This window comes from Eriocheir sinensis, chromosome 1 (assembly GCF_024679095.1).
Source record: "Eriocheir sinensis breed Jianghai 21 chromosome 1, ASM2467909v1, whole genome shotgun sequence".
In the NCBI taxonomy this organism is placed as follows: domain Eukaryota; kingdom Metazoa; phylum Arthropoda; class Malacostraca; order Decapoda; family Varunidae; genus Eriocheir; species Eriocheir sinensis.
Window position 1 is genome coordinate 2,697,456 of NC_066509.1, and position 25,873 is coordinate 2,723,328.

General features: G+C 41.8%; 1 protein-coding gene across 3 annotated transcripts in view; it reads left to right on the forward strand.

Annotated features, from left to right (window-relative positions):
- LOC127007115 (ras-related and estrogen-regulated growth inhibitor-like) overlaps nt 1–25,873 on the forward strand; it is a 60,799-nt gene that overhangs the window by 26,339 nt on the left and 8,587 nt on the right. The window contains exons 1-2 of one of the 3 annotated variants that reach the window (XM_050877928.1): nt 1,767–1,806; nt 16,261–16,334. In XM_050877928.1, coding sequence (XP_050733885.1) covers nt 1,782–1,806; nt 16,261–16,334 — 99 coding nt within the window. In that variant the 5' untranslated portion in view covers nt 1,767–1,781. Of the gene's footprint in view, nt 1–1,766; nt 1,807–8,091; nt 8,284–16,260; nt 16,335–25,873 lie in introns of those variants that run through there. The other 2 variants (XM_050877872.1, XM_050877784.1) reach the window with 2 other exon arrangements.

Below are 25,873 nucleotides of genomic sequence, written 5' to 3' on the forward strand. Positions count from 1 at the left end.
TTCACCTCCATATTTATACTTCAACCACAACCAATTTTTTTACCACACTGTTTTTTTCAAGGGAGTAGAGGCAGCGAGGGAGAGGGAGGGATAGAGAGGAAGGTTAAGTTAGCAGGGAAATATACAGGGAGGCGGCAGGGAGGACAGAGATAAAGATAGGTCGTTTAGGAAGGAAGGGAGATTGTCAGTGTTTACGTGTTCTCCCTGTCTCATCCATCTCGCCCTGCCTTACTTACTTAACTTACTTTTCGCCAACGAGGGAAGGTTTGGATTCTAAGTTAGTGGAATCCGAACCGACGTGATAAAGATTCAAAGCTCACGACTTGGGGTTTGATTCGACTCCTATATCGTCTTTCTAAACCGATTTCCTTTGCTATACTAGGAATTGAGTCCTGATTCAACCTGTCACTCTTTCGAAGTCCCCATCAATCTCCGTTTCCTTTTCTCCTTGGTATCTTTTAACTTCTTAACTTTATTTTTTCCCTTATATTTATAGCAAAGAACCTCTACCTCTTCCCTTCTCCGTATACTTTTCTTTTTATCATTTCTCTCTCAATGTCTCCTCATTCTTCCTTTTCTTTGTAGACATCTTTGGATTTTTGACTCGATATCTCTTCCATTTTCAAAGTCCTCCCTCCCCTTCGCTTTCCATCATTCCATCCCTTTTCTCTCTCCTCTTTTCTTTCCTTCCTGTCTTCCATTTTTGCTTTCTTACTTTCTTCTTTCCTTCCTTCCTTCCTTTCTTCCTTGATTCAGTTGCATGCCTTTGAACGCACACCTCCTTCTCTTTGCTATACTCTACTAGAACATCTTTGAACCTCTTGACCGTATCCCTTCACCTTTCAAAGTACTCCCTCTCCTACGCTTTCCTTCATTCCATCCCTCTTGTTTCAAAGTAGCCACCACCTCTCCTTCTCTTTGCTACTCTACCAGAACATCTATGAACCTCCTGACCTTATCCGTTCACCTTTCAAAGTACGCCCTCCCCTCCCCATCTCTCCCCGAACTCCTACGAAAGCCTTGTCAAATAGGTGTTTATTTTCCTGGTTTTTAATTCTTTGCTTCAATGGCTGACCTTGCTTTTCTGTTTTCTTGTCTTCACTTTAGCTTACTTTGTTAATTGGTCTTTTCTTTTTGCATTCACCTCTTCTGTCCTTTTGTAAGTTTTCAAAATAGTAAACATAACATAACCACAACTCCCTCCCACTCTCTTCACCTCCCTCTACAAGCACACACGTCCCTCGTCTGCCAAAGTGAAAGCAGTAACGCGGAGCCAAGAATTATCCAGACACTTGATACACTTGACGGTCTGCCTCCCCTCGTGCTGCCCTGCTGACTTGAGGGGAGGGAACGAGGCGGGGGAAGGCCGGTGAGCGAGGGGGAAAGGCGATGAACGAGGGGAGAGGGAGGGTGGGTGAGAGAGAGAGAGAGAGAGAGAGAGAGAGAGAGAGAGAGAGAGAGAGAGAGAGATGGGGTGGGTGGTGCTTGGTTAGGTTAGGTGGGGGAGGGAGGGAAGGGGGGAGGGGAGTGGTATTAGGGGGAGGGGGAATACCTTGATTGTAATGGTTTGGGGTTCACTACTACTACTACTACTACTACTACTACTACTACTACTACTACTACTACTACTACTACTGCTACACAATGAACGGGTGAAAGACTATACCCTTCCTGAGTGTGTTTTCATGTCAGCCTACCTCCGTTTTCTTCTCCCTTCCTCCTCCTCTTCCTCCTCCTCCTCCTCCTCCAGTCATAATAATGTTTGACGTGTGTGTGGGTGGATGCTAGTCAACAAGGGCGCAGAAGGTGAGGCCTGGTGAAGGGAAGGGAAGGGGAGGCAAGGTTAAGGTAAGGTAAGGGGAAGGGAAGGGAAGGGAAGTTAAGGGCAGGTGGAATGCTTTTGGTGGTGGAATTTGTGGTCCTGTTGAGAGAGGGAAGGGAGGTGAGGTGAAGGGAAAGGAAGGTTAAGGTAAGGTAAGGGAAGGGAAGGGAAGTTAAGGGCAGGTTGAATGCTATTGGTGGTGGAATTTGTGGTCCTGTTGAGATAGGGAAGGGAGGTGAAGGGAAGGGAAGGTTAAGGTAAGGTAAGGGAAGGGAAGGGAAGGTTAAGTTAAGGTAAGGGAAGGGAAGGGAAGTTAAGGGCAGGTTGAATGCTATTGGTGGTGGAATATGTTGTCCTGTTGAGAGAGGTAAGGGAGATGAGGTGAAGGGAAGGGAAAGGAAGGTTAAGGTAAGGTAAGGTGAAGGGAAGGTATAGTTGATGACAGGTGGAATGCAGGTGATGGTGGAGTTTATGGTCCTTTTGTCAGAGGTAAGGGAGGTGAAGGGAAGGGAAGGGAAGGTTAAGGTAAGGTAAGGTGAAGGGAAGGTATAGTTGATGACAGGTGGAATGCTATTGGTGGTGGAATATGTGGTCCTTTTGTCAGAGGTAAGGGAGGTGAAGGGAAGGGAAAGGAAGGTTAAGGTAAGGTAAGGGAAGGGAAGGGAAGTTAAGGGCAGGTTGAATGCTATTGGTGGTGGAATATGTTGTCCTGTTGAGAGAGGGAAGGGAGGTGAAGGGAAGGGAAAGGAAGGTTAAGGTAAGGTAAGGTGAAGGGAAGGTATAGTTGATGACAGGTGGAATGCAGGTGATGGTGGAGTTTATGGTCCTTTTGTCAGAGGTAAGGGAGGTGAAGGGAAGGGAAGGGAAGGTTAAGGTAAGGTAAGGTGAAGGGAAGGTATAGTTGATGACAAGTGGAATGCAGGTAGTGGTGGAGTTTATGGTCCTTTTGTCAGAGGGAGGGAAGTGGAGGATGTTATATTGTTAAAGTTTGCTCTGCCATTTTTCGTCTTTTTTTATTCTCTGTCTACCTGTCTCCCTTTTTTCTACTATTTTTTTTTTGTCTACTCGTATCCTCTTTCTTGGCAGAGTTGTAATGGTACCAAAGTTCATTCCTTCTTCCTCCCTTTTTCTTCTCTGTTTGTCTATCTCTTTCTTCTATTATTATCTGACTTCTCTCATCTTCTTACTTACCATCCTTATCTAATTTTTCACTCCTCTCTTCCCCTATCTACTTATACTTTTCTTTCCCCTTCTGCCTTCATCTCTTCCTCCCTTCCCTTCATCCCTCTCTCCTTCCCTTAATCCCTCTCTCCTTCCCTCCCTTCACCCTTCCCATCCCTCTCCTTCCTTCCTTTTCCTTCCTAACCCCATCAATATCCTTCTAACCTCTCTCTATCTTCTTCTTTCATCCCTCCCTCCTTCACCACTACACTCCCTCCATCACCTCTTCTCTCCCACCCTCCCTTCATCTCTCTCTCTCCATCCCTCCCTTCCCTTCCCTCCCTTTCCCCGTCTCCTCCTCCAACACTCGTCACCTGAGAATGATCACCGCGATTGTAGACAAATTTACGAGCGTCCGTCCCGTGATGGTAAACAGACAAGTGCCCCGCGCCTGTCAGAGGCTCAGAGCTGTCGCGGCCGAGGAGGGGAGAGGTGGGTTGCTGCTGGGGGCGGCTGTGAGGGGGCTGTCGCGGAGGGGGGAGTGTCTGTTGGCTTCCGCTGGGGTCGTTGTCGCCGTCATCATAAGTTTCATACAGTCTGTAATGGTGATGAAGGGGATGGTGGTGATGAGGTTGCTGCTGGTGATGGTGCGTGGTAATGAGCGTGACGGTATTAGTGGCGATGATGATGATGATGATGATGATAAGAAGGATGATAAGAAGATACATAGGAAGAGTATTGTAAAAAGATAGATAGAAAGAAGACAGTGAGAAGATAGATAGATAAAAATAGTTATAAGATAGATAGAAGATAGTAAGATAAGAAGAAAAGAAAAGAAAATAAGATAGAGTAGAGCTTTAAAAGAGTAAGAATGAGATTAAGAATATGATTAAGAATAGATATTATTATTATTATTATTATTATTATTATTATTATTATTATTATTATTATTATTATGATTATCTATCCTTCTTATGTGTTTGTAGTAGTAGTAGTAGTAGTAGTAGTAGTAGCGTTAACTTGTACCAAATTTAGCAGTTAATCAGCGTCTTCATGTACCCCAATCATCACCTCATCAGTGTATTGTACCGCGTTTAACAAGTCATTAGCGTTAAGTTGTACCCAATTCAGCGGTTAATCAGCGTCTTCATGTACCCCAATCATCACCTCATCAGTGTATTGTACCGCGTTTAACAATACATTAGCGTTAAGTTGTACCCAATTCAGCAGTTCGTCAGCAATCATCTTCTCATCAGTGTATTGTACCGCGTTTAACAATACATTAGCGTTAAGTTGTACCCAATTCAGCAGTTCGTCAGCGTCTTCATGTACCCCAATCATCACCTCATCAGTGTATTGTACCGCGTTTAACAATACATTAGCGTTAAGTTGTACCCAATTCAGCAGTTCGTCAGCGTCTTCATGTACCCCAATCATCTTCTCATCAGTGTATCGTACCCCGTTTAACACTTCAATAACGTTAAGTTGTACCCAATTTACCAGTTCATCAGCGTCTTCATGTACCCCAATCATCTCCTCATCAGTGTATCGTACCCCGTTTAACACTTCAATAGCGTTAAGTTGTACCCAATTCAGCAGTTCATCAGCGTCTTCATGTACCCCAATCATCACCTCATCAGTGTATCGTACCGCGTTTAACACTTCAATAGCGTTAAGTTGTACCCAATTCAGCAGTTCATCAGCTTCTTCATGTACCCCAAAAATCACCTCATCAGTGTATCGTACCCCGTTTAACACTTCAATAACGTTAAGTTGTACCCAATTTAGCAGTTCATCAGCGTCTTCATGTACCCCAATCATCTTCTCATCAGTGTATCGTACCCCGTTTAACACTTCAATAACGTTAAGTTGTACCCAATTTAGCAGTTCATCAGCGTCTTCATGTACCCCAATCATCTTCTCATCAGTGTATCGTACCGCGTTTAACACTTCATTAGCGTTAAGTTGTACCCAATTCAGCAGTTCGTCATCATCAGTGTATCGTACCCCGTTTAACACTTCAATAGCGTTAAGTTGTACCCAATTCAGCAGTTCATCAGCGTCTTCATGTACCCCAATCATCACCTCATCAGTGTATCGTACCGCGTTTAACACTTCAATAGCGTTAAGTTGTACCCAATTTAGCAGTTCATCAGCGTCTTCATGTACCCCAATCATCTCCTCATCAGTGTATCGTACCCCGTTTAACACTTCAATAGCGTTAAGTTGTACCCAATTTAGCAGTTCATCAGCGTCTTCATGTACCCCAATCATCTTCTCATCAGTGTATCGTACCCCGTTTAACACTTCAATAGCGTTAAGTTGTACCCAATTCAGCAGTTCATCAGCGTCTTCATGTACCCCAATCATCTTCTCATCAGTGTATCGTACCGCGTTTAACAAGTCATTAGCGTTAAGTTGTACCCCGTTTAGCAGTGTGTCAAAGGCTTATAAAGTACATATTATTTATTTTCTTATTTCTTATCTTATCTTCGCCCCTTTCCTCTGTGTCTGTGATGGAAATCCGAGTGGTTAATATTTTTCTCCTTTTTCTTCTTTTTTATCAAGGAAGTGAATGATCTATAATTGTAAAAAGTAAAAAGGAAAGTTGAAAGGACAGTAAGGGAATTGATATTAGGCTATTTATATATTTCTACTTCTTATTCAGAGAGAGAGAGAGAGAGAGAGAGAGAGAGAGAGAGAGAGAGAGAGACTGTCAGATAGGGGTCATTTATTTCCCAGCCTGACACTGTATATTGGCGCCGCTGTTATTTCAGACGATGACAGGACCACTTGGATTTGTATTAGTCATCGCTGCAAAGGGCGTTCTCCTCCTCTAATAAAACGACGCATGTAGCATTTTACTATCAGTCTTTCTTCGCGTAGATATGATTTCTCTTTCAAGGTTAAGTTTTGCAAGGTTTATTTAGGTTTTACAAAGTCTATTTAGGTTCTCCAAGGTCTGTTCAGGTTTTTCGAGGTCTAGCTAGGTTTTCCAAGGTCTACAGTAGTTAGGTTTTCCAAGGTCTACAGTAGTTAGGTTTTCCAAGGTCTACAGTAGTTAGGTTTTCCAAGGTCTACAGTAGTTAGGTTTTCCAAGGTCTACAGTAGTTAGGTTTTCCAAGGTCTACAGTAGTTAGGTTTTCCAAGGTCTACAGTAGTTAGGTTCTCCAAGGTCTACAGTAGTTAGGTTTTCCAAGGTCTACAGTAGTTAGGTTTTCCAAGGTCTACAGTAGTTAGGTTTTCCAAGGTCTACAGTAGTTAGGTTTTCCAAGGTCTACAGTAGTTAGGTTCTCCAAGGTCTACAGTAGTTAGGTTTTCCAAGGTCTACAGTAGTTAGGTTTTCCAAGGTCTACAGTAGTTAGGTTTTCCAAGGTCTACAGTAGTTAGGTTTTCCAAGGTCTAGTTAGGTTTTCCAAGGTGTGTTCAGGTTTGCCAAGGTCTGATTAGGTTCTCGAAGGTCTGTTTAGGTTTTCCAAGGTCTGTTTGCACACATAACATACGGAAACACAAGATAATCGTAAGACTAATAATTATAATGATGATGATGACACTAATGATGATGGGGATGATGATGATGATGATGATGATGATGATGGTGATGATGGTAATGCGTGGGTGTCTTGGGGGCCAGTTTTACAGTCCAATACAGCACGTTTGTAAGCTCCCCAACCAAACACGAAATACCACTAGAAATCCTTGCATAGTGTCTGGGATTGCTGTAAAAAAGGATGAGATTTTAGCAAACCACACAGAAAGTCGCTTTAGTCTCTGATATTGACTAGAAAAAACGGATTATTGTGGAGAATACAGTTTGGTTTGGGAGCTTACAATGACTGTGGTAGACTGTCGACTGGCCCTTGGTGTGAGTCAGCGTGGTGGGGAAAGCAGTGATGGTGGTGGTGGGGGCGGTGGGGGGCCTGACGCGTGGCTTGTGTTTGTAAATACACCCGCCATAACCCCGCCCCCTTGTCTTCGCCGGGGCAGCGTCTGGGGGGCAGCTTGTATGCCCAGACGCTTTCAGCCTTCACAACAGACATTTACAAAGGCCACGAAGGGAAGGAAGAAAAGGAGGAGAAGGAAGAAAAGGAGGAGGAGGAAGAAAAAGAGGAGAAGGATGTCAGACTATCATTGGGCTCATAAAACTACTACCCATGGAAATACTAACACAACAACCTCTACGAAAGCCTTATCAAATGTGTGTGTGTGATCCCTGAAGTGTTTGAGAATATGGACCTATCAGCTACGTCCTAAGGAATAGATTAGTAGAGAAAGAATCAACGTGGTGCTTCGTTCTCGCTGTTAGACGTATCGCATCTGTTGACGAGTTTTTGTGTTGTTGTTGTGTATAGAAAACGTAATGATGCAGAGAAGTCGCGTGTTCGGTGTTTACGGTATTTCACACTTTTTTACGGCATAACAAAAGTAAATAAAGCCTTGAAACTTGCGACCCTAAGAAAGAAGTATAGATGGAAGACCTCGAAATAAAAAAAAAAAAAAGAAGAGAATCAGTTTATGTTCGAAAGGTGTCTTGATAAAGTATAGATGGAAGACCCCGAGAGACAGAACAAGAAAAACAAAAGAGAATCGGTGTATATTCGAAAGGTGTCTTGATAAAGTATAAATGGAAGACCCCGAGAGACAGAACAAGAAAAACAAAAGAGAATCGGTGTATATTCGAAAGGTGTCTTGATAAAGTATAAATGGAAGACCCCGAGAGACAGAACAAGAAAAACAAAAGAGAATCGGTGTATATTCGAAAGGTGTCTTGATAAAGTATAGATGGAAGACCCCGAGAGACAGAACAAGAAAAACAAAAGAGAATCGGTGTATATTCGAAAGGTGTCTTGATAAAGTATACATGGAAGACCTCGAGAGACAGAACAAGAAAAACAAAAGAGAATCGGTGTATATTCGAAAGGTGTCTTGATAAAGTATAAATGGAAGAAGACCCCAAAAGACGAAAACAAGAAAAAGAAGAGAATCAATTTATATTCGAAAGGTGTCTTGATAAAGTATAGATGGAAGACCCCAAAAGGAAAAAAAGAAAAAGACAACAGAATCAATTTATACTCGAAAGGTGTCTTGATAAAGTATAGATGGAAGACCCCAAAAGCCACAAAAAAGAAAAGAGAATCAGTTTATATTCCAAAGGTGTCTTGATCCTCCTCCCTCCCCTCAGTGTATGTATTCCGAACCCGCGTGTGTTTCCGGAGATTCCCTCGCTGGTTTATTTCCCTTCTGGAGCAAACACGATGACCGGATTGTGTGGTTTACCTGCACGATATCGCAGAGGGAAGGTAAGATGGTGACTCACTGTTATATATAGCGAGAAGGAGAGGGAGGAAGGGGACGAGACGAGGGAGAGAGACCGAGACACACACACACACACACACACACACACACACACACACACACACACACAGGTTACCAGGTATGTCTGGGAGCCAGGTGTGTACGCATAGGTGGCTTTTTCAGGAACCCAAACATCACCTGAGTCGAGAGTTATACCTGTATCTCTTAATTCTTGAAGCTCAGAGTTCTTTGTCCCTCGAATATCCAGGAAAAACCCTTCGCTTGACATAACAAAGACTCCCACACTAACTACAAAAGGAGTGTCTTTGTTATTTAAGTTCAAATATCTCTTTCTTGATGCTAAAGGTTCATAAGAGGTCCCAGATTCCACTCTCTAGACAGTCACTCATTAAAGAAACACCCATTTAAGACTTAATAGATGCCACAACACTACGTTATAAGCGAGTGTCTTTATTCTTTAAGTTCAAATATCTCTTTCTTGATGCTAAAGGTTCATAAGAGGTCCCAGATTTCACTCTCTAGACGGTCACTCATTAAGTAAACACCCATTTAAGATCTAATAGAGGCCACAACAGTAATAAGCAAGTGTCTTTGTTCTTTAAGTCCAATTATCTCCGTTCTTGATGCTAAAGGTTCTGAAGAGGTTCCAAATTCCACTCTCTAGACGGTCAATCATTAAATAAACACCCATTTAAGATCTAATAGAGGCCACAACAGTAATAAGCAAGTGTCTTTGTTCTTTAAGTCCAATTATCTCCTTTCTTGATGCAAAAGGTTCTGAAGAGGTTCCAGATTCCACTCTCTAGACGGTCAATCATTAGAGAAACACCCATTTAAGACCTAATATATAGATGCCACAACACTTCGTAATAAGCACGTGTCTTTAATTCTTTACGTTGAATGATCTCCTTTCTTGATGCTAAAGGTTCTGAAGAGGTCCCAGATTTCACTCTAGACGGTCAATCATTAGAGAAACACCCATTTAAGACTTAATAGATGCCACAACACTACGTAATAAGCGAGTGTCTTTATTCTTTACGTCCAATTATCTCCTTTTTGTTGCTAGTGGTTCTTATGAGGTACCTGATTCGACGTTTTTAGGCAGTCAAGTATCCAGGAAAACACTTCACCGCCCTTCCTTACACACAATAGAGGATGCAACACTAAATACGAAGCGTGTATCTTTATCCCTTAGGTCTAATTATCCCTTTCTCGACACTAAGGGCCAGTTTCACAGTTCCCCATAATCGGTTAGTAAGCTCCCAAACCAATACCAGAGCCTTCGAAATATCCTTGTATAGTGTCTGGTGTTTATATTCAAGTTCACAAATTTGATGAAACTGTACTAGAAAAGTCTTGTGTATTTAGTGTGGCATCGAAGACCTCCCCATTTTGGAGTGTATGGGATTCTATAGTTTGGTTCGGGCTGTTACGAAGACGCTGTGTTGGACTGTGAAATCGGTACAAACTTCACTCTCCAGACACTCGAATACACGGAAAACTCACTCCGGTAGACACATTCAAGACAACAACACAATCCACAAAGTGTGTGTCCTGATGCCTTACGTCCAATTAGCCTTTTCTTCATGGCAGCTGTCTTGTTTTGGGTCTCGGTCTTGGTCTGGGTCTCTCTGTGCTTGCCGCCTCCATACGGTCGCCAGGCTCGCCTCTCCTCTCTCCGTCACTGTCACGGCGCCCATTAATAACTTCTCTGCGAAAAATGTCACGGGTCTCCTCTGTGCTTTGAGATAATGGGTGGGGGAAGGGGGGAGATGGGGAGAGAGAGAGAGAGAGAGAGAGAGAGAGAGAGAGAACCCGAGTACATATATTTTGTTTTGACTCTAATATCCCATTATCCACAAGTCTCTCTCTCTCTCTCTCTCTCTCTCTCTCTCTCTCTCTCTCTCTCTCCTTTGTCTTTAATAATATACCAACAACAGCTGAGAGAGAGGGGAAGACCAGGGTAGAGGGGGAGGAGGGGAGAGGAGGAGGAAGAGGGGATTGGAATGCTTTACACGCGCGGAGTTCCCCTTTTTCCCCTCCCTCTACTTCCCCATCATCATCATCATCATCATCATCATTGTCTCGTCTTTGTTTCTCTTTTAACTGTTTCCTCTACCTGTCCTATACCTGTTTCCTATGCGTCCTCCTCCTCTAAAAGTGAAAATCAAGGTCACCATCTTCACCACCGTCTCAGGTAAACACAAGCTTTCCACACCCCTTCCCGTGACTCATTCCTCCCCTTCCTCCTAATCCCCCTTCCCTGCATGGTCGTGATAATGGGCCAGGATGTAATGGGATAAGGAGAAATCTGTGCCACACCCTTTTCTAATGCTCTATAATTGGGTGTATTTGTTGTATGTAATGATCTGTAATGGGGTATATTTTTAACGGTACAGAAAACATATCAAGGGAAATAAACAAAGAAAAAATGGTCTGTGGTGGTCTATAGAAAAGAGTCTGTTGTACCATATCCGTTGTAATGTTCTTTAATGATGTATAATAGGCTGTAAGGGGATGTAATGGGCTGCTTGTAACGGTCTGTATTAGGTCATATTTTTTAATGTTACAGGAAACAGCTCAAGGTCAATAAACAAAGAAAAGGGGTTCGTAAATTTGTCTGAAGAAAATATTTGTTCCATACCCTGAACCTCATCCTTCCTCTCCATCTCCCTTGCATGATCGTGAAACTGCGACACTCTCTAATAGGATGAAGAAAAATCTATACCATACTCGTTCAGACAGTGCTTAATAGGTTATAATGGGTTGTAATGGGGTGTAATAGACTGTAATTGGATAAAGAAAATAATCTGTACCGTCCCCGTTCAGATAGTGGTTAATAGGTTATAATGGGTTGTAATGGGGTATAATGGACTGTAATTGGATAAAGAAAATAATCTGTACCGTACCCGTTCAGATAGTGGTTAATAGGTTATAATGGGTTGTAATGGGGTGTATTGGACTATAACTGGATAAAGAAAATAATCTGTTCCGTACCTGTGACCTATTCCTCGCATTCTCCCTTCCTTGTTGGACCGTGAAACTGCGCCACACTGTTATGGGCTAAACTAAAGCTATACCACGCCCGCCACACCCCGTCACCCCGCCAATCCTTTCCCCTTTTCCGCTCTTCATTTTCCCCCTCTCACTCTTCTCCTTTTCCCTTTTCCCCTCTTCTATTCTCTTTTCCCTTTTCCCCTCTTCTACTCTCCCTCTCATCCCCTTCTCACCCCATTTTCTTTTCAGCACTCACAAAACAAACGAACAAATAATGAAAACAAATCCAAATCAACGCTTGTCTTTAAGGTATTTTCCCCACAAGTTATGTTTTTCCTAGGGTATTTTCCCCCAACCCAGGGTACTTTCCCCCCTCAGCCTCCCCCGTCAGCACGCCCCCACTCTTTCTCCCTCCCTCCAAGGACTACAGGGAAGAGAGGAAGAGAGGAAGAAAGAGTTGAGTCAGGGCGGATTCTCTGTATAAGCGATTTGATTTTCCGCGTAGATCCCTTTTGTCTATAGGAGTTTCAAAATGTTTATTAGTCTGAAAACAATCAAACTATAAATCTTCATCATTTTTGGGGTTCCAAAAATATTCATTCTTCTAAAACGCATAAACGATGGAACTCCTTCGTTTTTTTTAGTGTTCCAAAGTAAATAATCTTCTAAAAACAACCCCATCGTTCTTAGGGGTTACAAAATAGAAGGGTATCTGGACACCTCTCCTCCCGAAATTGACCTCTCTTTCAGCCACCTCTTTGGATTCTTTTTGGGAGCAGCGAGTAGCGGGCTTTTTTTTTTTATTATTATTGTTTCTTTTTTTTGTGTGCCCTTGAGCCGAATCCTTTGTTGTAAAAAAAAAAGTTATTCTTCTGAAAACAATTAAACTATTTATAATCAATGCTCTAAATCAGTGTTTCTCAAGGTAGTGTCCATGGTTCCTAAGGAGGCCACGATCGTGATTTAGGGGGCCATGATGGACGGGCAGTGTTGGGATGTTGGTTGCGGCGTTTCGTTTTCTTGACAGCAAAGGAAACAGCTCAAAGGCATAAACAAAACACACACAAACAAACAAACAAAAAAAAAAACAGTCAAGCGCTGCTCCTTTAGTGTGCGTAGAGGAGTGTGAAATCTAAAACAACATCTTACTTGTGTCCTCGGCTAAAACTTGCTTTAATTTGTAAGTTGGTTTATTTGTTTTGGTTAGCTGTTGTGGGTGCGATTGTAAACACAGTATGGTACAGTTCAGGGCAAATTCATTAACCTCAATAATCATTCTGTTGTCAAAGACCTGAGTGGCTTTGTGTACTGAGACATACCTGACATACCCAAGTGGCGAAGAGAATGATTAATGTTTGAGAAGCACTTTTAAATGTCTATGTGCTGCCCAACATACCCAACATACCCAAGTGGAGAAGGGAATGATTAATGTTTGAGAAGCACTTTTAAATGTCTACGTGCTGCCCAACATACCCAACATACCCAAGTGAAGGAAGAAATTATAAATGTTGCAGAAACACTTTTAATGTCTCTATGTACTGCCCAACATACCCAACATACCCAAGTGGCGAATGAAGTGGAAAAGGGTATAAGAAACATTTTCAAGATATTCTAATTGCCTCGTGTACAGACAGAAGGAGGAGGATACATCAACTTAACCAAGCTTACGGTCCATAGACAATTAATTTCAGTAGATGGAGGAGGAAGTGAGTCAGAGAGAGAAAAAGGGAGACGGGGAGAGCGCGGTTGTAGGGTGGGCGTTGGTGGTATGGTGGTGAGGATGGGGAGAGGTGATGGTGGCACTCTATTTTTCGGCGGTGATGCTTAATTGGGTTCCATGCCTCTTCTCCGTCGAAAAAATAAAGAACGACAGAGAAATGAATAAAGAAAGAAAGAACAGCGAAAAAACAAGAACACTAAGACGAAGAAGAGCCAGAACATGAACAAGAACAGGATCAAGAAGAACAATAACGACAGGAACAAGAACAAGAACAAGAAACAGAACTAAAAGAGATATACGAAGAAACAAAAAAATAGGAACAAGTCTACGGTTATGTCTTGCCTCATTTCACTCACCTAATCATGTCTGCGTTCCGTCTTCGTCCAAGTTTTTATCTGTCACTTTCACGACCTTACGAGAGGAGAGGAAGAGGGAGATAGTGTGAATGGGGGGAAGAGAAAGGATAAATTGAAGGAGAAAAGAAAGAATTGCCGTCAGTTAAGGGGGAAGAGGAGGGAGATAGATGTAGCTATAGATAGATGAAGCTTAAAACCTTCAACTTTAGCACAATCTTCTGTAAGCCCTGTTTAAAAAAAAAAAAAAAAGAGAAGGAGGAGAAGGAGGGAGAGAAAAAAAAAGGTGAAGGAAGAGGAGGGAGGAGGGAGAAATGGGGAGAAAGAATGGAGTGTTGAGAGAGAGAGAGAGAGAGAGAGAGAGAGAGAGAAGAAAAGTTGGCACCTCCTTTATCACGGCCTTGAATTCAACCTTCTGAGCGGAAATGAGTCAAGTTAATGATCCGGAAAATGATGTAACTTGAAAAACAAAACAAAAATAAAAGACCATAAAACAAAGTGACGCAGGAAACTTTTATCTTCAGGTGCCGAAAAAAAAGTCGCAGTTATATTTGTCTGACCGTCCTCTTCATCATCATCATCAGCATCATCATCATTCAGCAGCTATATTTAGGATTGTGAAGAACTATTATATATTTTTTGTAACTTTTCTGCTCGCTTAGGAGAAATAACGTTGGTGGTAGAAATAGGAGTAGTAGTATTGGTATTAGTATTAGCATTGGTGTTAGTGTTAGTGTTAGTATTAGTAGTGGTGGTGGTGGTGGTGACAGTAACAATACCAATAGTAGATATTATAATGAATGAAATGGGACACCACCACCATCACCACCACCACTACCACCACCACCACCACCACCACCAATACTAATCACAACAATAACAACAAGAGTGACAATTGCCCATGCCCAAACCCTCTGCTATGAACCACAAGTGTTGGCGATAATCTCAAGTGTGGAACGTGGGTATCAAAAGAGGGGAGGGGGGAGGGGAAGGGGAAGGAGGGTTAGACTTGAGAGGGGGGGTATGCTTGAAGGGGGTTAAGCTTTTAGGGGGATGCTTAGGGAGGGATTAGTGTTATGTTATGCCATGTTATGTTATGAGAAGGGGGAGAGGGAGGTTGAAGGGGAAGGAGGGCTAGACTTGAGGAGGGGGGTATGTTTGAAGGGGGTTAAGCTTTGGAGAGGGATGTTTAAGGAGGGGTTAGTGTTATGTTATGCTATGTTATGTTATTTTTTTTTACATCCGAGGACACGGTTCAAGGGCAACAAAAAGGATACCAAACAAAAAAAGCCCGCTACTCGCCGCTCCCATAAAAGATAAAAGTAAAGAGTAGCCAAAAGAGAGGTCAATTTCGTGTGGGGAGGGGGGAGAAAAGGAGCGGAGGAAGGGGGAGCAAAGACTGTAGGGGGCGCTGGTGGTGGGAATGGGGAAGGGGGGGGTGAACACAGAGTTAGAGACAGTATATAACTCTGTGGGGGTGAGTTTTCTGCGAGTCATGAATCAGAGGACAGACAAAGACGGAAGATATGGTAGTGTTGATTAAGTATGAAGAAAAAATCGACGTTATCAGCTGGAGAGTTATATAATGGGTTTCTTGTTAAGTGCCTTCCAATTTTTTTTAAGTCATTCTATGCTCCTTGTCTTGATGCTAAACATAGGGCCTTCAAATCAGTGAAATCAAGAGATAATAGCGACGTTATTAAGTGTGAATTCACCTGTAACATCTATGGAAACGTAAGTGAATAAATGACCTTCAAATCTATGTGAAATCACGAGATAAACAGAGAAGCAAGTATTGAAATGGACTTCATCTTCACCTGAGAGATCGATTGAGACATCAGTACACAAATGGCCTTGAAATCAGTGTATCCTAACGTATAATCTAAAGCGCATATGATCTTTAAATCTGCGTTTCTATTGGCTACAGATCTCCACCTCCCGGCACAGGTGAGAGGCAACACCTGTGCACACACTTGGTAACACTGACTCACCGTGCGCCTGTCGCTATTACGTGTTAGAACATCTTCCTGCTGTCACTGTTGTTGTTACCATTCTTCTTCATCTTCTTATTTTTATTTTTATTCTTATTATTAGTATTGTTATTATTATTGTTGTTATCATCATTATTTCTATTGTTACAACGTTTTTTTTAATGTTATTGTCTTCATCATTGTTATTAGTATTGTTATTATTATTGTTGTTATCATCATTATTTCTATTGTTACAACGTTTTTTTTAATGTTATTGTCTTCATCATTATTATTAGTATTGTTATTAGTATTGTTATTATTATTGTTGTTATCATCATTATTTCTATTGTTACAACGTTTTTTTTAATGTTATTGTCTTCATCATTATTATTAGTATTGTTATTATTATTGTTGTTATCATCATTATTTCTATTGTTACAACGTTTTTTTTTATGTTATTGTCTTCATCATTATTATTAGTATTGTTATTATTATTGTTGTTATCATCATTATTTCTATTGTTACAACGTTTTTTTTTTAATGTTATTGTCTTCATCATTATTAACATCCTCATTATCGTCGTCGTTCATCATCATCATCATCACTATATTTTTTTCCTTTCAATTATTCGATTTATTTCTCCTATTTTTTTTGTATGAGTGTCAGGACAAACAAACACAGACACGCGCTTAACTCCTATCCTACACTTACGATTATTTTATTATTATTGTGATTACCAACATCAGCATCATTACTATCTCGTTTTTTCATTACTTTCATCATTACATTATTCTATCCTTCAATCATTCGGTTTATATATTTCCGCATTAGTCTCGCAATCAGGAACAACAACAACATCACAAACACGGACTCTCGCTTGACTCCCTCCTAACCTCCCTTCCCCCTTCTCGTGTCTTCCAGAGCAACGGTACAGAAATGAGATCCTGGTGGACGGAGAACCGGTGCTGTTTGAAATCCTGGACACCTGTAGCAAGGTAACGAGTGTGTGTGTGTGTGTGTGTGTGTGTGTGTGTGTGTGTGTGTGTGTGTGTGTGTGTGTGTGTGTGTTTGAAGGAGCTGACATATCCTCATTTTCTTGCCTCGCGTCCGTCAAAGAAAACAAACTCTTGAAAGCATTTTTTTTCTCGTTTATTTCACTTATTAATCTCTCTCTCTCTCTCTCTCTCTCTCTCTCTCTCTCTCTCTCTCTCTCTCTCTCGTGCCCTCTGTAAAAGGAGAAAATGGCTACTAATCGTATTCCTCTTTCTTCTACCGCTCATTAAGAAAACAGTATACAAAGGGGAGCAACATATCAGGGGAGGATTTATGTCTTTATAATGTAAGGTGTATCTCGGTTTCTCTCCCTCTCTCTCTCGTGTAGGTACAAAGGAACCTCACGTAGTAGTCTAAATATTCCACGGTGGGAGAGAAATAGACATTGCACTCTCAGCTGTTTGTCTGTTTGTGTGTTTGTGTGTGTGTTCGGGGTGGTGCGTCAGCGTTCGTTGTTGCGTGGAAAGGAAATATAATGCTCTCTCTCTCTCGCCCTCTCTCTCCCTCGCTCATTCTAGCTGTCATCTTAACACAAGAATCACTTCTCACCTCGGCCAAGATGAGTCAGCCGTCTAGGGAGAGGAGTAATGGCTGTAGGGGAGGAAAAAACATGAGCAATGAGGATTATCCATCGCCGCTGCCCGCCTCCCGTCAACCCATCTGTGTGCTCTCTCTCTCTCTCTCTCTCTCTCTGATTCTCCTCCCTCTCCTCTCTGTGTCTCTCTCTCTCTCTCGCTGACTCTCCTCCCTCTCCTCTCTGTCTCTCTCTCTCTCTCGAACTATTTATCTTTATTTATCTATCTCTTCCTTTCTGCCTGTTATCCTTATTTCCTGTCTTCCATTCTCTCTCTCTCTCTATCAATCTCCCTTTTTTTCTACCTTTCTTCCTTCCTCTCTCTCTATCTATCTATCTCTATCTATCTATCTATCTATCTATTTCTTTTTCTCTCTACCTGTTTTCTGTACTTCATGTCTTTTCTTCTCTCTTTATATATCTACCTTTTTTCCTTACTGCCTGTCCTTCAATTCTCTCTCTCTATCTATTTTCCTTTCTACCTGTCTCCCGTCCTCTCCCTATCTCTCTTTCTACCTCTCTTCCTTACTGCCTATCCCCCATTCTCTCCCTCCCTCTTCTCCCTTTTCCCTCCTAAGTCCATCCCTCGACCTTCCTATTCCCCCCACGCAGGAACCGTTTTAGCCGCTGGTTGAGTTGGTACATCGTTCTTTTAAGCGGGCCGGGAATAGCCTCCTCGGTATATACGTGGACCTCCAACGCCCAGGACGTGACATTCGCTAATTATAGAAGCCCACTTGCTATTTTCGGAATATCCCGGCCCCATTAGGTTGTGGTTAATTATAGTATGTGTGTAAGTGTGTGTGTGTGTGTGTGTGTGTGTGTTCTTTTGCTTCCTCATCCTTGAACTTCTCTCTCTCTCTCTCTCTCTCTCTCTCTCTCTGGTTACAAGTGGCAGAAGTGACGTTACTGGCGCCCACTCCTACGCAAGAGAGAGAGAGTGAGAGAGAGAGAAATCGTGTTAGCCCACTCACAAACTCCTTTAATTCTCCTCATTTCAATGCTTCACCCTCATACAATCTCTAAATCCTCTCATATTATCCTTTACTGAACAAACGAACCTTTTTACTTATATTCATCTCACTACGGAAGGTTTAAAGGATACACATCAAGGAAGAGCTAACCAAAAGGGATCGTGAGGGAAGGTCTTGCATATAGCCTACTTCGATCGTCACTCTCGTAAACAAGCTGCCTAAGTCACTTTTCGGCATCTTTCACATTTCTACGAGGACCAATTTTTCATCTCGCGTGCATTCTGATATAGCTTTCATTGGCATTCGAGGTGTGTGAGTGTGTGTGTGTGTGTGTGTGTGTGTTCTTTCACATTTCTATATATGAGGACCGATTTTTCACCTGACGCACATTCTGATAGAGTTTTCATTGGCATTCAAGGTGTGTGTGTGTGTGTGTGTGTGTGTGTGTTCTAAAACCTGCCTTAAAACACTTGGCCTATACGCCGTTAGTAGAAAAAAAGAGGAAGGCAATCTGTTTATAGTGTTTATAGTCTATAGGGGCGTATTTTTAAGCATTTCGCGGCTCAAGAACACATATTTGACAAGGCTTTCGTAGGAGGTATCGGGATTTCCAGGTGTAGTTTTATGACCCTGATGGTAGCTTGACCCTTCTTCTGTACATGGACCATAAAATAGCCCTCGTAAGACCCAGACCGATCTCATTTTTGGCCTTTGGATTCGGCGCCCAAGTTCACATATTTAACAAGGCTTTCGTAAGAGTTTGGGGCATTTTCAGGAGTAGTTTTATGACCCTGGTGGTAGTTTGACCCTTCCTCTGTACCGTGAACCTAAAGAAACACTCATTAGAACCCGACTGACCCCCTCTTCGACCTTTAGAAATAATTGATGTGAGAAGCGAAATAATACCGTCCATTTATATATAGTGTTCCGCCCACACAGATAACGAAATTCCAGTTAAAGTTATCGTTAAAGTCATTAGCCATTGGTGTCTGTTTGCGAAAGCTGTACTTCAGAAACCGGAAAGTACGATGTGGTGAGTGGCTGAGTACGATAATTTGATAACCCTGGTGTGGACAGAGGGCGTGGCGAGGTGGTGAGGTGAGCGGGTGAGGACAGCTGCAGGGACGGGCGTGAGTGTGGCAGAGAAGGGTAGAGTCATGGGTTGCGGAGTCCATTACCGAGGTGCTGACAGAGGTGAAAAATAGCCTACTTTCTTTCTACCGCCCTCTCTTTTCTCTCTCTCTCTCTCTCTCTCTCTCTCTCTCTCTCTCTCTCTCTCTCTCAATGGGTATGGATTTGAAGTAGAAATGTATAAATGTCTTAATCTAAAGCCACTTACTCTCCTTCCTTTTTTTATCATCACAGGTCATTTTCGTAATTAAAGAGAAAATGTGAAAAAATAAATAGTTTCATGACACATCTCTCTCTCTCTCTCTCTCTCTCTCTCTCTCTCTCTCTCTCTCTCTCTCTCTCTCTCTCTCTCTTTACGTCTATGAGTAAGGGAATAAGCGATAATTTAAACAGAAATGCAAACTTTGTAACATCGATCTCGTAGTGGAATATAAAAGACATGAAATTCGTAAACCAAAATTATATCGGCATTACTAAGTAGTTGATTACATTCATAGATGATTTTTGTGAACGCTAATGAGTGAGGAATAAACAGGAATCTAAAATATGCAAAAACTGTGAGACATCGATCTGACTATTTATGTGAAAAACTCTTAGTTCGCCATCATAAAACATATCTTTCAAACGTTTAATGAGGAAGTATTAACAAATCACCGTGAACGAGGTTTGGATCATTGATTTCAGATAGGATGACTGTTAATGATATAGCGTTAGCAAATGAGCGTGAATAAGGTTTGGATAATTAATTTCAGATAGGATGACTGTTAATAATAAAGTGTTAGCAAATGAGCGTGAATAAGGTTTGGATAATTAATTTCAGATAGGATGACTGTTAATAATATAGCGTTAGCAAGTCAGCGTGAACGAGGTTTGGATAATTAATTTCAGATAGGATGACTGTTAATAATATAGCGTTAGCAAGTCAGCGTGAACGAGGTTTGGATAATTAATTTCAGATAGGATGACTGTTAATAATAAAGTGTTAGCAAATGAGCGTGAATAAGGTTTGGATAATTAATTTCAGATAGGATGACTGTTAATAATAAAGTGTTAGCAAATGAGCGTGAATAAGGTTTGGATAATTAATTTCAGATAGAATGATTGTTAATAATATAGCGTTAGCAAGTCAGCGTGAACGAGGTTTGGATAATTAATTTCAGATAGAATGATTGTTAATAATATAGCGTTAGCAAGTCAGCGTGAACGAGGTTTGGATAATTAATTTCAGATAGAATGACTGTTAATAATATAGCGTTAGCAAGTCAGCGTGAATAAGGTTTGGATAATTAACTTCAGATAGAATGATTGTTAATAATATAGCGTTAGCAAGTCAGCGTGAACGAGGTTTGGATAATTAATTTCAGATAGAATGATTGTTAATAATATAGCGTTAGCAAGTCAGCGTGAACGAGGTTTGGATAATTAATTTCAGATAGGATGATTGTTTACATTTTCGACGCGCGTTCCCGACAGACATCAAGACGCTTGGATCTCCTTTTAGTAACCCGCGAAGCATTTTCCTCAAACAGATAATGAGGAAGCGTTAACAAATCAGCGTGAACGAGGTTTGGATAATTAATTTCAGATAGAATGACTGTTTACGTTTTCGCCGCTTGACAGGACGCGCGTTCCCAAAAGACATCAAGTAGAGGACGCTTTGATCAACTTTTAGGAAATAGTCGTTAACCCGTCCGGAGACTGTTAGAATTTTGCTTTAGCGGCGCGGCTGTCAGCGTTAAGGCGAGGAGAGACGAAGAAACTCTGACTACTAAAATAATGAAGTTAAGCAAGCGATACATTTTTGAGATGCACTTGATAAACGATAAAAGGGGAGACTTCAGAACACCCAGCGGCTGTCAACTTGGCGGCGAAGAGAGATGAAGACACACCTCACTAAGATAATGACTGATAATGATAATAATGAGTTCTTAACAAGTCTTCTGCAAAGTATTGGTGTCAAGATGTCGATATGTTCACCAAAGCAGCTGCGAGATATTTACACTGAGAGCAAAACTACAATTAACAAAAGTCCTTTATTTATTTATTTTTTTTTTTACAACAAAGGAGATGACTCAAGGGCAACAAAAAGAGTGTAGAAAAAAAGCTCGCTAATCCATGAGTTTATATTATCACATTAGAGACTGAAAGCGATACAAATGCCATTATTATTAAAGAGTTTGCAATCTTGAGTGAATCCATTCGACAATTTATTCTTGAAAGCACGAATCCATAATCTGTGTGTGTGTTTTTTGGGGGAGTGTTATCTCTCTCTCTCTCTCTCTCTCTCTCTCTCTCTCTCTCTCTCTCTCTCTCTCTCTCTCTCTCTCTCTCTCTCTCTCTCTCCATCCCTCTCTCACTCTTTACATACCTCTCCAACTCTTTCGATCCCTTCCCTTCTCTCTCAACACCTCCTCCTCCTCCTCCTCCTCCTCCTCCTCCACCATCTCCTCACCTGTGCAACATGTGAGACTATACTGCAGGTGATTCAAGCGGCTCGTGAATTAATTAGAGGTGTGGCAGGTGACGCCCCAGACATGTGGGCCGTCTTACCTCCTTAACCGTGCCCATAGATCGCTCCGAGGGCAGGGTTAGGCGATGATGCATACCCCGTGTCTCGATCATTCCTGGTGTAGCTCTTCGATCGGCGGCTCTCTCGTGTAAGGTCGTAATTATGGGTGACAGCAAGGAGGGTAAGAAAAATAAACATTGGATTGAGAATTGATTTGTGTATATGCTAGTGGTGATAGTGATTAGCATGAATAGAAATAAGATACATGCATTGGAAAGGAAACTAAAAATGTATCTCGTGTAAAGTCGTAATTATGAGTGACAGCAAAGAGGGTAAGAAAAATAAACATTGGATTGAGAATTGATTTGTGTATGTGCTAGTGGTGTGGTAGTGATTAGCGTGGATAAGAATAAGATACATGCATTGGAAAACGAAACTTAAAAATGTCTCTCGTGTAAAGTCGTAATTATGAGTGACAGCAAGGAGAGTAAGTAAAATAAACATTGCATTGAGAATTGATTTGTGTATATGCTAGTGGTGATAGTGATTAGCGTGGATAAGAATAAGATCCATGCATTGGAAAACGAAACTTAAAAATGTCTCTCGTGTAAAGTCGTAATTATGAGTGACAGCAAAGAGGGTAAAAAAAATAAACATTGGATTGAGAATTGATTTGTGTATGTGCTAGTGGTGTGGTAGTGATTAGCGTGAATAGAAATAAGATACATGCTTTGGAAACGAAACTAGAAATGTCTCTCGTGTGAGGATCGTGATAACGGGTGACAGTTGGGAGGGTGAGAGCGATACAGACAGTGAGTTAAGGATTGGTTTGGGTGTGTTAATAATGGTAATCGAAAATGGTTAATGGTCTTCCTCTCTCATAATTACCCTTGTCTTCCTCTCATGGTTTCTTTCTCTTCTATTCCTTCTCTTTTTCCCTGTGTTTCCTCCTCTTCTATCGTATCTCTTAGTTAGCAAAGATCTTTAATTAGCGTGAAGGATGAGAGTGAGTGAAATTATAATGAGGAAGACGACGATGTAATTATACTGAAAACGATGACGATGAAAAGGTTAAGAAAGTCAGAATGAGAGGAAAGAGAATCAAAACATGCATAATCAGGGAATCTTAGTACAACGTAGATGAAGGTGAAGCTGAGGGCATACGTCATACCTACTCGTTGCCTCGGTGCTCATCTCCGAACGTCAATCATTTTTCTGTTTAATAAAGAAACAAAAAACTACATAATTGGTATATACGAAAGAGAGTTGGACTAGATGATTGGGAGGGGAGAAGGGGAGGGTCAGGAAAGGTAGAACAGGGTGTGAAGTGTACCTATTGTGTGTGTGTGTGTGTGTGTGTGTGTGTGTGTGTGTGTAGAGGTGAGTGGAGACAACAGCTGATCAGAGAGGTAGGAAGAAGGGAGAGAGGGAGAGGGAAAGAATAATGGAAGGAAGAGACTAGGAGGAAGGGAGAGAAGGAGACGGAGAGAACAATGCAGGGAGTCAGGTAGAGAGAGGAATAGGAGGAAAGAAAACGAAGAGGGAGAAAGAGAGAGACGGAGAGAGGAATGTAGAGAATTGAGGAGGGAGAAGGATAGGAAACAGAGAGAGAGAGGTAGGGAGGGAAGAATAGAGGGGAGGGAGGAAGGGTGCAGGGAGGAGGACAAAGAGCAGTGACAGTGGAAGAAAGGGAGAGATTTGGCGGAGAAGAGGCGACAGGTGGAGGGAGAGAAGAGGAGAGAGGATAAGAGGAGACAAGTTACGAGGAGAGAGAGAGAGAGAGAGAGAGAGAGAGAGAGAGAGAGAGAGAGAGAGAGAGAGAGAGAGAAGAAAGAAAAAAGATATTACCCACGTGAAGAAAAAAAAGGGAGAGAAGAAGGGAGATAAAGAAGGAAAAAGGGAGACAAAAGAATGAAAGTATGTGTGAAGGAAGGAGATATATATATAAAAAGAGGATAAAGAAGAGGAGGAGGAGGAGGAAGAGGAAGGAGGAGGAGAAATAAGGGAGGAATAGTATTTGTGAAGTCAGATGAGGAAACGACTTGTAAATAGATAGGGAAGAGGAGGAGGAGGAGGAGGAGGAGGAGAAATAAAGGAGGAATAGTATTTGTGGAGTCAGATGAGGGAATGACATGTGAAAAGATAGGGAAGAGGAGAAACAGAAGGAGGAGGAGGAGGAGGAGGAGGAGGCAGGTGGGAGCAGCACTCGTCACGGGTTCCACTTGGCACTTAACTGTTTCATAAATTCTTTTTCTGTTTGGAGGCAAAATATTCGCACATTGGCGCCGTGTCCTTTGCTCCTTCCCCCCCACCCCCCCACACCTCCACTTCCCTTATCCTCCCTTCCTCTCTCTCTCTCTCTCTCTCTCTCTCTCTCTCTCTCTCTCTCTCTCTCTCTCTCTCTCTCTCTCTCTCTTCTATTCCTTCTCTTCTATCCTTGTTTTCCCTTCATTCCCCTTTTCTCGTTTTCTTCCTCCCTTTCTTCCTTTCTCCCTCTCCCTCCTTCTCCTCTCCTCCCTGTCCCATATCCTTGTCCTTCTCTCTTGCTTCCTTTTTCTTCTATATCCTTTCTTCTTCTATCCGTTTATTATTTTCACCTCTCATTTCTCACTCTCTTTCCCTCTTTCTCCCTCTTTCCCATTCCTTTTCCTTCCCTCTCCCATTTCCTTGCCTTCCTCCCTCTTTCGCTGCCCATTCCTCACTTCATTTCTCCTGTCTTGCCCTTCTTCCTCTTTCTTCCCTTCATTCCTTTCTCCCTCTTCCTCTCTCATAATTATCCTTGTCTTTCTCTCATGTTTTCTTTCTCTTATATTCCTTCTCTTTTTCCCTGTATTTCTTTCTCTTCCATCGTTTTCCTTTCCTCACTTTCCCCTCTTCTTTCAGTGTCTTTCTCTTCCTCTTTCCCATCTTCTCTCGCTTCTCATTCTCATTTTTTTATCATATATTTTCTTCTTTCACTGCATGCATATTCCTCGCTTTCTTTACTCCTTTCTCTCTGCCCTTTTCCTTCTCTCCCTTCCTCTTCCTCTTCCTTCCTTCCTTTCCTCTCTCTCCCATATCCTCGTCTTTTCCACATACCTTCTCTCTCCTCCTCTTTCCCTACATATTCTTCGCTTTTCTTTTTAGCTGAGAATCTGAAGGTTATCTTATTTTTTACCATTCTGCCCCAAGAGTCACGGCTGAGATGAAGCTAAGTTGGTCTAATTTCGTAACAAGCTCATAATTTATTTCGATATGCTTAAAAGAAAGAACCAAATATATAGCTTACCGTAGTAGTAGTAGTAGTAGTAGTAGTAGTAGAGGTAGCGGTAGTTGTTGCATTAGTAGTAGAAGTAGTAAAAGAAGTTAAGTTTCCAAGATTGAGAAGTAATATTATTGAAATGTATCTTTATAGCATCTGTATTTGTATTGGTATCAGTATTAGCATTAGTATTAGTATTAGTAGCAGTAGTAATAGCAATAGAAATAGTGGAACATTGGCAATAGTAGTAGTAGTAGTAGCAACAGTAGCCACAGAAGCGGTAAAACAGAGCCCACAGTAGTCGTAGGAACATTGGCAGTCAAGCCCTAAAACCAAACCTCTCCGACCGCGCCGTAAAAATGTTGGCAGCGACGTCTTGGTGATGAAACGGTGACGTGCGGGGCGAGGCAACGGCGAGACATTCCTGCGTGATTTGTGGAGATGGAGTGCGGACGGCGGCGAGGAGGAGGAGGAGGAGGAGGCGGAGGCGGAGGAATGATGAGTTATAAGTGCGATAAGGGCAAGAGGATGTGTGTTTACTGACGTCATATCGTCCTTTTGGGCAAACATTCATTAAGAGAGAGAGAGAGAGAGAGAGAGAGAGAGAGAGAGAGAGAGAGAGAGAGAGAGAGAGAACTTACATTGGTCCCACCGAAAAAAACAACAACATTGCACTCCTTACTCTATAGGCATAACTAACCAAAACCAAAATAGGGATCGAAAATTTGACAATCCTAATAAGTAGTTTTCCTTATCTTCCTTATTTTGCAGTGAAAGAATAAGGACTAAGATACTTTATTGCTATCTGTTACTATCCGCTTCCCTCTGTCTCTGTTTCTGTCTCTGTTTCTCTGTCTGTCTGTCTATATTTTTCATAAGGAAGTATCTGAATATATATAGTTTTGAAGAAATATCAGTGCATAGCCTACTCTGCCTCACAGCGGTTAGTTTTCCCTTTATTTTCCTTTTCTAAAACTCTAAAGCGCATATCTATCCATTCAGTCACTCTATTATGCTTTGGGTGTTTCATTTTTCTCAGACTCGCTCAGAAC